At 38.8% G+C, this 12334-nt stretch overlaps 1 protein-coding gene across 1 annotated transcript in view; it reads left to right on the plus strand.

The window, feature by feature from the left end:
• APBA1 (amyloid beta precursor protein binding family A member 1) overlaps nucleotides 1-12334 on the plus strand; it is an 85359-nt gene that overhangs the window by 68006 nt on the left and 5019 nt on the right. The window contains exons 5-10 of the mRNA XM_084305518.1: nucleotides 125-270; nucleotides 5146-5178; nucleotides 6275-6361; nucleotides 6940-7125; nucleotides 10286-10465; nucleotides 11296-11508. Coding sequence (XP_084161644.1) covers nucleotides 125-270; nucleotides 5146-5178; nucleotides 6275-6361; nucleotides 6940-7125; nucleotides 10286-10465; nucleotides 11296-11508 — 845 coding nt within the window. The remainder of the gene's footprint in view (nucleotides 1-124; nucleotides 271-5145; nucleotides 5179-6274; nucleotides 6362-6939; nucleotides 7126-10285; nucleotides 10466-11295; nucleotides 11509-12334) is intronic.

Here is a 12334-nt window from a genome sequence, read left to right on the forward strand (position 1 = left end):
ATGGTAAACTGTGGTATTTCAAAGGAGCATCTACAGCCATCAGGCACAGGCTCAAGTTGTTAGTGCTGCTGTTTTGCCATTTTTCAGTATGATTTTCTGCAGTGATTTCTTTCCTGTGTTACAGTTCCTGGACCTTGCGATCCTGAAGACTTAATCGATGGAATCATTTTTGCAGCCAACTACCTTGGCTCAACTCAACTCCTTTCGGATAAAACTCCCTCCAAGAATGTGAGAATGATGCAAGCTCAGGAAGCTGTCAGCAGGATCAAGGTGAGAAGTGATTCCTCTTGCTACTTCTCGTACTGGTACCTTAAAATTGCAGATATGAACTTCTTACATATGTAGTAGTACTCCCGTATTGTGTTATCTGTGGTTTCAGGAACGTTAAGTGCCTCATCTTTCTTTCTGCAAGATAAATCACTTGCATAATGCTGCTTTTGGAACAAGGGTGGTAGGTAAAAGTTACCAGATCATTATAATTCCCTGTAGAAATACTGCTGCTGTGTTCTCTACGCCAGAATGTGAAGTGAGTGGTGGTCTCAGTTTTGTTTTACTGGGTGTTGAGAGAAAACAGGTTTAGAGGATAACCAGGGGGTATTACAGCTGCTTCTGGCTTGGTGCTTGAGGGGAACCTGTACTGTGGTAAAGTCCGCAGTTATTTTTGACCATGCTGTGGATGCTATTTTCTCTACCTAGTAATAGCTGTGAACTGATTTAAAAAATGAAAGAAAAGCCCGAGGCAGTACAGGGATGTATAGAAAAAATAGTTTGTCTTGGAATATGGTATGTTCATGTCATTTGTTTGTTTTGTCACAGCATGACGGGCATGCTGCTGTATTATAAGTTACAATGATGACATTGTCAACTGAAATTAAGATGTATGGATGGAGTGTTGTACTCATAGAAGGTGCTACAACATTTCTCCTACTCATACATCGCTTGTGTTAGGAACACAGCTTCATCTTGTGCTAACTCAGCTAACCAAGACAATCTCATCTCAACATTTTCTTTAGTTTAACATTTATACATTTTTCCTTTATATGGTTTATTTTGGATTCCAACTCAGACTCTGTCTGTACAATCATTTAAAAGAGAGGAAGAGATACAGCATGTTATCAGGAAGGCCAATAATATTGTCTATTAAAATCAGCTTATGCTTCCTAATATTACTACTACTTTCAATGCTTCCTTGCCAAGTGCTCGGCTCAGTTAGTGCATGAAATTCTCAGATAAATGCTCCAAATAGAAATATTGAGACACTTCCAACAATTTTAATTTTGCTGGTGTTCAAATATAGAATTTTTTGTAACCTTGTCTCTAAAAATGTCTAGCATGCTAGCATTTTAGAGAAGGCTCTATTTGGCAGGGAAGTAGTATTCCTGTCATCTTTTGCCATCTCTATAGGACAACTCCACAAACTTAAGAAACTTTTGAAAAGCAATGGCTTGTCTGTATTCAGTGGAATTTTTGTAAAAGGTATTCACTCGGCTTTCTCAGCCCTCACATGTTATAGTCTTCATGGCTTCTTCATAAAGCTGTAGTGGAGACTTATCCTTCCACTGTCTTTTGCTGTCCTGCCTTGGGTGTGAGTAAAGCTGTGCCTTGTCTGCATGGTAGAAAAGTTGTCTGATTTGAATGCACAGGTAAGCAACAAAAGGTAAGCTACAGGAAGAAAGGGAATAAGGACTTCAGTGAGGATGGATCTAGGAGGGACACATCACTGTAAGCTGAAAAGAAAGATCAGCATCAGCTGTGATGGGAAACTGGCATCAGGAGTTTAACTTGAGCCTGGTTCTGGACATGAGGCCTGCCTTAGTAGAGGCAAAGATTGAACAAATGTGTTAGAGCAAACTGAAGTAGAAACAGGCCAATTCAAAGTGGGTTTATGTAGTTGAAAAGAGTAGAATCCTTCTCTCATACTAAATATGTTTCTCAGAAATAATTAGGAAAATAAAGTTATTTCTGAGGTTTCTGTTATGCCTCAGCACTGCTGTGCCTCAGCACAGAAGGGATCTGTTTAGCTCATTTCACTCATCAAGCCTGTAATTTACACATCCGCGTAAATGACCAGGCATGCATATTCTTGGTTATAGAAAATCTGTTTCAGCATGGAGGTCCAAGCAGTTACATGGTTGACCTGGTAACACCCTAGCCTGCACACATAATTTTCTAAAACTAAGTGAATTTCATAAAACGGTTTGCCTACTGCATGGCACACAATACTATGGTACACTTCTTTGACAGTACTCTACTGCTTCTAGGTGAAGTTTGGGAAATCTAAGTATGCTTCCCTGCACTGTAGGGTCATCGTTGTTGATTTTGGCTCTTTTTTTTTTTTGGTGATTCCCATAAAAAGCAAACTTTTTTATTGAGAACATCATTATGACAGAGTTCTGGCTGCTAGATTCATCACTGCCTTTAGGCCAAATGTGTAAAATATTGCTCATGCAATGCTAGTGATACCTGTGCCCTACTCATACTTGTTTATGGAGCAAGTTAGGTGCTGTGTATGAAACATTTCTCTATAGTTAAAGAAAGGTTATGAATTAAGGCTGAGCTTTTAAAAATCTACAAATCTGAAGTTAAAATTACTGGAAGTGGGAAGGACTTTGTTTAAGGCCTGCTGCATACACATACCTCCCATGTGAATGTGTTCCTTTTGAATTAAATAATCTGTTTAATGCTTACTTGTAGCAGAGCCTTCAGACCATGCACGTGTTTGTTCAGAATATGAACTGATTTTGAAAACAATTCTCTGTGCTTTTTCTGTAAACACATATCTCTACAGTTAAAAGTAGAAGAACTGAGGGTTTTCTTGCTTCAGCAGTTATCTCTGTGAAGTCAAGCTAAGTTACAACAGAAACAATGCTTTGAAGACATTCATCAAACTTAGTTGATTTCATATTTCCATGAAGAGGTACTTTTAGTGTTACGAAAGGTATTTCACTATTTTCTGACTGTAGCCTCATTTCTCCAAATAGCGTGGGAGAAACATCTTTCTATAGTTTACTTGAAATGAATCCATTTAATCTTAATAGCAGTATAGGAAAAATAATGTTCATGATTACAATTCACAGCTGATCTGTGGAGAATTGCTGCTACATTTCACCTGTGGAGTAACAGCTTTCATTTTTTATTTTTCACCAGCAGATTTGAGCTGTGTGTCAGGTTTGAACATTTTTAGATAAGAACTGATTTAATTGCTGATTGTAATTTAAGAAGTCATATGTGAAAATAGTTTAATATTCTGCATATTTCATTCACCAAGTGTCATCTGTGTGTTCACAGAGTTGCAGTACATTTTTTGTAGAAATCAAATTGGTTGACTGTATCTAAGCCATCCATGGAGCAAAAGAGAGTGTGTTGATTTTTAAAAATCTGAGTTTTTGGGAATTGCAACTAGCCACGTAATTAAGTTAAATGAAAATTCCAGACTCTATATATTTAAAAAAATATATTATTTTGTGTAGAGTAGGTAGTTGCTGTTCTTTCTAAGAATTCTGAAATGATCTTCTGATTTAAATCAGAAAAATAACTCAGTGATGAAAAGGATTGGAATAATAAAGTCACTTGTATAGAATTGTCCTAAATTGGGGAGGCATTGACGCTTTTTTTTTCTTTTTCTTCCTTTCCTTTTTTTTTTTTTTTTTTTTTTGTGGACCATATTTTCTTTCATGCCATTTCAGTGTAGTGCCAAATCACTTGTTAAAATTGTTTGTTCCATGCCATCACCTTAGTTCTATGAAATATTTTGGAGAACAGTTTAAATGGTATATCTCATGCGTGTCTCCCCTTTGCCCATTGTATGCCAGGCAGCTGCTATTCAAGATAACTATAATATTTCTGAGTACCAGTGAAAATTAATATAATGCACAGCCTGCAGCATGAAGCAGTTCTAATCGCTTTTCCAATAGTTCGTTATCACCAGGCTATTAATCAGTTTGAAAAAGGTGCCTCAAAGTTGGTGTGAGAATATAATCATACTTGTAACTAAGCAGCACGGTCTAAAGTTTCAGTTGCTGCTTTCAGGCTTGATTATATTAAAACTGGCAAATTTTAAGTTGTGAGCATCAGTATAAAATGTTTTGCTTCTTGTGATTCTATGAAGCTTGAAATAGTAAGCCTCCTTCCCTCCACAAAAACACTTGTCAATTTAATTAGCTAACACTAATTGTTGGAAGTAAAAAGATATCTGCCAGCCTGGTGAGTATTGAATTTCTTTAGCAAGCTAGTCCATAAGCTCAGTTCACTTTGGCTTGAATAATGATTGCAAGACTGTAAGAGTGATGATGCTTATTTATGTTGTTATTGTTATCACAGTAATAGCACATAAAATATCAATTTGTTGCAATGGGGTGATATCTCTCTGGATGTAAGTCAATTAAACTAGTGGCAATTAAATCAGTGACAAGAGAGTGTTTTCAGAGGGGTTGTGGACATGAAGTATGTGCTCCACTGCCTTTCTTGAAAAAATACGATGGTATGCAGGTGTCACAGGAAAACCTGTTGTTCAGAAATGCCATGTGAACGTTGGCTTGGGCATATATGCACGGAAGGAGGAGAAAATGGAGGTGACAATTAGCTTCTGTCGCTTTGTATTTCCAAGAAAAACTAGTACAGTTTTAGTGTGGCTTTTTTTTAAAGATGGTTCAATGCCTAATTCAGCATTAGGCAACTTGAATTTAAATTCCTTGATTTCTAAAAAAGTTGGAATAAAAATAGTTAAAATTCTTCTCTTGCATTTTACACTGGTGATGCTTCAAAGAAAGTAACTTCATGGGTCATGCATGGTTAACCTGCTGCAGATGAGGGGAAGCTTTTTTTTTTCCCCTTAAGAACGAACAAAGAAATAAAGCCTGTTGTTTGAGAGCAGCATTTTAAATGGAAAAAAATAAAATCCTTCTGTATTTTTCCAGTCTCCTCTGGTGTGGTTTCTTTTCATTTTTTTTACACTGGTTATGCTAAACATGAAACAAAAAAAAAAAAAAAAAAAAAGGAAAATAAATTAATTGAAGCAGGGACTAATTTAGAACAGCTAATAGTCTGTGAGCCCTGGCATTAGCATGCAGATTCCTTCTTGGCTTGGAGTCTCTGTAAAGTCTTCTCTAACTATTCTCCTGTCTCTGTTTATTCCATGCTAAGCAGATGGCCCAGAAATTAGCCAAAAGCAGGAAGAAGGTGCAGTACAAACTCCATCAGCTTGATGTTATGCCTGTTCTTTTGTTTTCTGGGAGTTGTTTTTTTGTTTGTTTGATTTTATTTTTTTTTGCTTTTATTTTGAGTTATTTTCTGCATCCAGCAAGTTTTTTTTAGATTTATTTCTGAGCCACCATACAAGTTGACATTTCTCAGAAATCAGTTGCCTGGTTGGCCATTTTTTGTTGCTTATCATTAGCCATTTCATATTACAAGTAGAGTAAAGATTGGAATTATCAAATGGTTACAGGCAGTACCCAAAATCCATGCTAAAGAAACAGGACTGACATGGCAAAGGTTCTAACTTTGTAAAATGACAGATTAAAATTGTCTGGTTTTTATTTTACCTTTTATCTATAAGACTGGTCTGTTTGATTCACAAATGTGTCAAATTGCTGGATGCAAAAAAGAAAAATAAAGTTTATGTATATATACACAGTAATATGCTGATTGACTTATTTTAGTGGTAAGTTTTGTTTATGGAGGTTGTGAGTACCCTTTAACACCTCTAACTTTTTTAAAAAATTGCAAGCATTGGTTTTCTATTGACAAAGATATGACTTCTAAAGTGTATTCATGCTTGAATGGTATGTCTGACTGTGAAGGCCTTTTTACCAGAACTGTATTAAGAACTGCTTAAACTGTACCTACCTGCGGTACAGGAGTTTCCATTGGCCCGAGCAGTCACTGTAAGCCCATACAGAAATTACTCAAGTAAGAGCATGTGTGAAAAACTTCTTTAAAGTGGGACTCCTAATGTGGTGAAAATGAGAGAATCATTTTGATTTTCATGAAATCTTTAAACCGTTCATGTCACAGTCATCTATAACTTTACTGGATCAGTAAATATATCAGGGAAGCTTTTATGGGGTTAGAAATTGTTCAAATGCTATCCAGTTCACTTTCATGTATCTGTATATAGTTTCCATATCTTTGTGTTTAGCTTCTGCAGTCTAATATTCTATCTTGCATTGCTATTCTGGTGACTGTGTTTTAGTATACCCCTGTATGTGAGCTAACATCATTATTAAGGATGTTACCTTATGTTTGTGTTTGACTCTAATCCATTTATTTGCAGGCTCCCGAAGGTGAATCTCAGCCCATGACTGAAGTGGACCTCTTCATTTCTACACAGAGAATTAAAGTACTGAATGCAGATACGCAGGTATAAACACAGATGCCTTTGTCAATATTTTATAATAGGCCACTCAAATAAAGTTGCACCTACCTGCCAAATTTTATCCTTCAAGAAGTGCTGGGTCTTGTACTTCTCCCCAGGATTTCCTAGGTCAAAATCCATTCAAGGGCCATGTCAGTTAGTCTGCCATGTCTGTAGAAAATGATTAGAATTTGTCAGTAAATTAACTGCATTCAGCTGACTTCTTACAGGCTGTGTTGTGACAAGTATTGATTGTGCCTAGAGCAGCCCAGAATGTTTGGTTTTGATAATCTGAAGTTTATAGTCTTTTGTGTGCTGGCCCCATGCCTGCCCAGCATATTCAGGCTCTGATACTGAGTTCTTTGTACTTTTCAACAGAAAATAAAACTTTAATTTGTAAAAGTTGTTCTTCGATTTACTTCTGGAAAGCGTAACTTGCTTTCTATTGGCAACTCCCTTCATGCATGACTCTTTATGTGGACTTAACAGAGTTCTTATGTTACCATTTGTGTGTTTTCATAATACCAGGAGTACACTAAGAAGAAGCACCTGCTTATATTGTTTTGTTTTCTTTTATTCCACAGGAAACCATGATGGATCATCCCCTACGGACCATTTCTTACATCGCAGATATAGGGAACATAGTTGTTCTGATGGCTCGTAGGAGAATGCCACGGTCCAACTCGCAGGATAATGTGGAAGCATCTCACCCTTCCCAGGATGGAAAGAGACAGTACAAAATGATTTGCCATGTCTTTGAGTCTGAAGATGTAAGGAATTACTCTGTCTCATAATTTTCTAGGGGTGGAAATGTAAACACGTTTTGGTAGTCTTGAAGCCCACAGAAAGTGGTCCTGTTTGTTCATTAACCATGACAAGATATTTCGTCTTGCTTTTTGTTGGCACTTTCAGACCTGGCATTTTACTCACAAAACTGTTGTAAAAATTCCCTTTGTTTAGCTCATACAGTACCTTTCAGTAGCGATGAGAAGGTCCAGCTGCCACAGTTTACATATACCAGCTCATAATTTGCCCGTGAGAGCGAATATCTGTCCAAGAAGCTTGTTTTCCTAGGGAAATTGTAATCCTAAATACTACATCAAGGATCATTGATACGTATCAGAAATGTGACTTTTGTTGTTGTTGAGAAGATCTGAGTTGAAGAGTAGTTGCCGACATTGTATTAAAAGCCAGCAAGGAAAATTGATAATTCCAGTAATCCTGAGGCACCCTGAATAGAAACAGTTGAGTAAATGTCTACGGTGTAGGTCAACTAAGTTACCTGTTAGTTACTTGATAGCCTGTCTTCACGATCAGTGTATAAAACATGCTGATTTTATACACTTTTAAAAAGTCTGTAAATGAAAGGTAAAATCAAACACACACATCAGACTGAGGTGGCCAGATACATAGTTGTCAGTCTCATAATCAGGTCAGCCCTAGATGAAGTGATATCACACAGTATTTCTAATAATTTGGGAAGGCAAAAATTCCCAGTTCTAAACCCTCCACATAAGAGTGTTAACTGTCTCTGTGGAAAATGTCATATTAATACTAGTCAAGTCAAATGGTTCCTGTAGGAGGAGGTGGAAGAAGGGGGATCACTCCCATGTGTCAATTATGTACATGATACAGAGGTGATGCCAGTTAGGGAAGGCATCCTGCACAAATTAGGGAGGGTGAGGTAAGGATTTACTTCCTATTCTTGTGGGTTGCACATCAGTCTGAAGAAAGTCTTTGTAGTGCAATGTCAGATATGCTGAGCTAGTTAGCAGAAGTAAAGTGAAAATACCAGGTTCTTTTAATATCCTCACATGCCTTCTACTCTGTGGTGTACCAGCAAGATGGGAAGGTTTCCTTGAATAAGCAGTTGATTTTATGTAATGGTGAACCTAGTCTGAACCCATGGTCAGTTAAATTATGTGGCTGCAGATGCATGTGCATACTGTCACCCCCTGCTGAGGTTAAAAAGTAAAGATAAAAACACTGGTATAAGTGATCCTCTACAAAAAATTTAGCAAAGAACATAAAAAATCACAGTTTTTTTTTCCATAATAGCATGCCGGCCAGTTTTGCAGAGCCAGTCAAGAAGCTGGTGCAAAAAAAGGAAAAGAATAGCCACTGTTTGTTTCATTTAATTTCATTTGATATGTTGCCTGTTCTAAGACTGCTGTTCCCGTATTTCCAGTTCCAAGTTTGTACAGTCGTAGCTCTCTTACTGACCAGCTGGAAAAGCAGAACTCAAACTGCCAGGTGCTAGAGGCTGTGGCTTGCTGCCCTTCAGCACGCGGTAGTTTGACTCTGATCTAGATCTCCTGGATCTGTTTCCCAGGCTGTTCTTAATACCCTGACTAGCTGGAATCTGTGCTTCTTTCTTATGGTCACTACTGGCATTACTCCTTCCTGTGGTTGGTTTGGGTCAGGCCACATTTGTGTTGGTTAAGTTCATCCATCCCTATGCCACCTGATCCTGGCTTAGAAAGGACCTGTCTGTAGTTCCAGTGAAAGCATTGTTCAGTGACACAAAAACAAGCTGAGAAATTGCATCAATGTCATCTTTTCCTCTTGGACAGCTGGGTATTTAGAAGAATTTACACAGAAACTGTCACAGAAACTCTTAAGTCCTCAAGTGGATTTTAACCACAATGTGTACCTGCTTGGAAACGTCCTTATCTAAGGAGCCTGGCACCAGATTTTCAATTCTGTCTAGGGCTAGATCTTCAGAAGAGCTAATGCTTAGTGATGTGTCCAAATGCTGGGTGTCTAAATGGGAGTTGATCTTGTCCTGGAGACGAGATGCATCTGTGCGAACATAAAGTCCACAGTTGTCTCCTCTTTTAGTTTGTAGAGCTAAGGAGATGTAGTTTTCCTGTTATCTTGCTGTCTTGTTCTTGCCATTAAGCTGGATTGATCTGAGCATTGGCAAAGTAATGCTGTCTGGACTGTGACCTTTTCAGCACCAGCAATCATGCTCATGTTCTCATCAGCAGGTTTAGTGCTATCTTGAGTTGCCTTAAAACACAGCTTATTTCAGGGTAGGGAACCTTTCCCTTATTAAGGACCAAACTGGACCTTAAAATACAGCTGGTAGGCTGTATGAAAATACGCCTTGGCAGTGTTCATTCATCACCAGCCCCCCTAAGGCCTAGACAGTTAGCTGTGGAGCTCTGACCTTCTCTTCCCTCCCCTCCCCCTAGCCAGCACTGCTCTCCAAGGGACTGTTTCAGTACACATCAAATCCAGCTCCTCTGTGCTGCACAGATCACCCAGTGATGCACAGCAGCAGGAAAGTGGAGGGAGATGGAGGGAAACAAGAAATATAGGGGGGAGAGGCTGAAAGAGGTTTCAGGGTGGAGAAGGAGCTGCACATGACCATTTCTCATAACTTCAAGGGCTGGTTACTTCAATCAGTCAGTAGGTGCTGCCCTTTTCCTCCTTCATCTGGGATGAGGTAGGAGCTGCCAATACAGACGTGGTGGTTTTAAGAGTGGGAGAAAATAGGGAGGAAATATCCTCTTAAATGCGGTTGTGTGCTTTCTAGCAGACATTTTAATTTTCTCTGCTGGCTTGTCAGAGAATGGCATTGCCTCTACTAGAAGGGGGAGCCACCTGGGAGCTGCACGCATGAGAAGAGTTGTAGGTGAGAGGTAGAGTTCTCTTTTGCCATCTGTGCTTCAGTCACTGCAGCAGGTATACCGCTACATTTATGCTAGCATTTCTTACCCGTGAAAGGATAGCTTTATTTATGCTTCTCATATGAACGTGATGACATTTTTTGAGCCTTTTAAGTTAATTTTTAGTGCAGAAATATTTTTAAACTGTAACGTGACTTGTAGGGATAAACCATTTACAGTGTGATTGTAACAGAGAAGGTGGCAGTGCACAAGACCATCACAACGTTTGACTTTTTTTCTTTTCCCTTCCCTGCAGGCACAGCTGATTGCACAGTCCATAGGTCAAGCATTCAGCGTGGCCTACCAGGAGTTTCTGAGGGCAAATGGGATCAATCCAGAAGACCTTAGCCAGAAGGAATATAGCGACTTGCTCAATACCCAGGACATGTATAATGACGACCTCATTCACTTCTCCAAATCTGAAAACTGCAAAGATGTATGTCTCACATTTTTCTCCTTAACAGCATTAAGATCCCCTGTACCAGGTGCAGGCCCATGCTGGCAGAAATCAGAAAACCATTAATGCTTCCTATAAATGACCTGAGTGAGTCTAGAATATCTCCCCCAGTAAGTCAACCTGTTGTCAGTTCTGTATCAAAGGCAAACTGTGAACCCGAAGTCTATGAGCAGTGAAGTGATTTTCCATCTGTTTGTTTTATTAAACAATTTTCAAATATTTCACGTTGTATTTTAATGAAATGAATGTAAAACAGATTAACAATTAATATGATTTACAGATTACAGTAAATAATATAACATTTGTGGAGGAACTAGTGTCAGTGAAAGTGGCTGATTCCAGATTTTAAAGGATTGTATTTGCTGAAAGGATTTGCTGCATGGTGCTTCTAATAATGATGAACCTGTGCACCACTGCAACATATAGTTAGTGTTCTTCCAATGTGCAGTCATAAGCTCTTACAAACTTCTATTTAGCTTGGTCCACTGAACCCCCATTACACAACGGTTTCTTCCTTTCCATATCCCTCTGCTCATAAACAGAAATAAGTTGTGTGAGGGCATGTTCAGCCCTAAGCAAAACCTGGGTACTTAGTGTTGATTAACTCATGTTTGAATACAACTGAAATGTAGTACTCTGTTTGTTTTGCACTAGGAAGTCAGGTTGCAAATAGTGAGGGGTTATGTGTTTGCTGATTCATTACATATGTGTTTTGGGGGGTGGGGGGAGGAAAGATTGCAGGGGAACGGGGGGCCAGTTCCATGGTTGAGAAAAAGCTTTTGTTTGAAACACTTTTTCTTATGATACAGGTTTACATCGAAAAGCAAAAAGGAGAAATCCTAGGGGTGGTGATTGTGGAGTCTGGTTGGGGATCCATCTTGCCTACAGTTATCATAGCCAATATGATGCACGGAGGACCAGCAGAGAAGTCTGGGAAGCTGAATATAGGGGATCAGATCATGTCAATCAACGGGACCAGCCTAGTTGGCTTACCACTCTCAACATGTCAGAGCATTATAAAGGTACAGAGAATGTTTCTGGATCTTTTCAAAGGGTTACATGATAGGAGAGCATTATAAGTACAGAACTATTAAGTAATAATTCTTACCAAATGTTTGTATAGCACTACTCATTTAGTGATGTTCGGAGTATGTTGCAAATTATGCTTCACCGAGTTTTCTGACTCTCAGAAAGTGAGCTGTGTATTTACTTGTGTAGCCAAGGATTCTGTGCAGAACCTCACACCACGAGAGTATTTTGTTGAAAAGGAAGGTATTACCAGGTGCACACCTGAAGGCCCTTAACGTTTTATATGACGAATGGAGATACAGGTGCTGGAGACACTGGAACTGTTGGGGTTAGCTGTAGGGAAGAGGTATTTTAAACATCAGAGTTTCAAGAGCAGGAATGGTACATCATGGGGGAATGCTGGAGATGAAGTGAAATGGATTTATTGACATACCTCACAGAGCTCCATGCAGACGTGTAAATCTGGTGTCATACTGTAAGAGAAATCCTTCTCTGATTCCTATGTATATGGCTGTTAAAGTTGCTTTGCTACACAGCTCTCTGGTGGCTGGTTGTTTCATGCAATACGTTTCTTTGCATTTTGTACTTTTGTATTTCACAAAGTACATTTTTTTTTTTGTCCTCGAATCAGTTTTGTAATGCTTGAACTCAGATTTTTGTTCTAAAGACTTCCTTCCTATTCCGGTTTCCAAGAACATGAATTCTGTGCTCTAATAGGTGCATAGATCCCTGGGCCAGCCATTTTAGATTCAGAGAGTGGAAATTACAGCCTGGAAGTGTAGTATACTAAAAATGTGGCAAAAGCAGTCTTACGTTGGT

This window comes from Netta rufina (assembly GCF_964035555.1).
Source record: "Netta rufina genome assembly, chromosome: Z".
Lineage (NCBI taxonomy): Eukaryota > Metazoa > Chordata > Aves > Anseriformes > Anatidae > Netta > Netta rufina.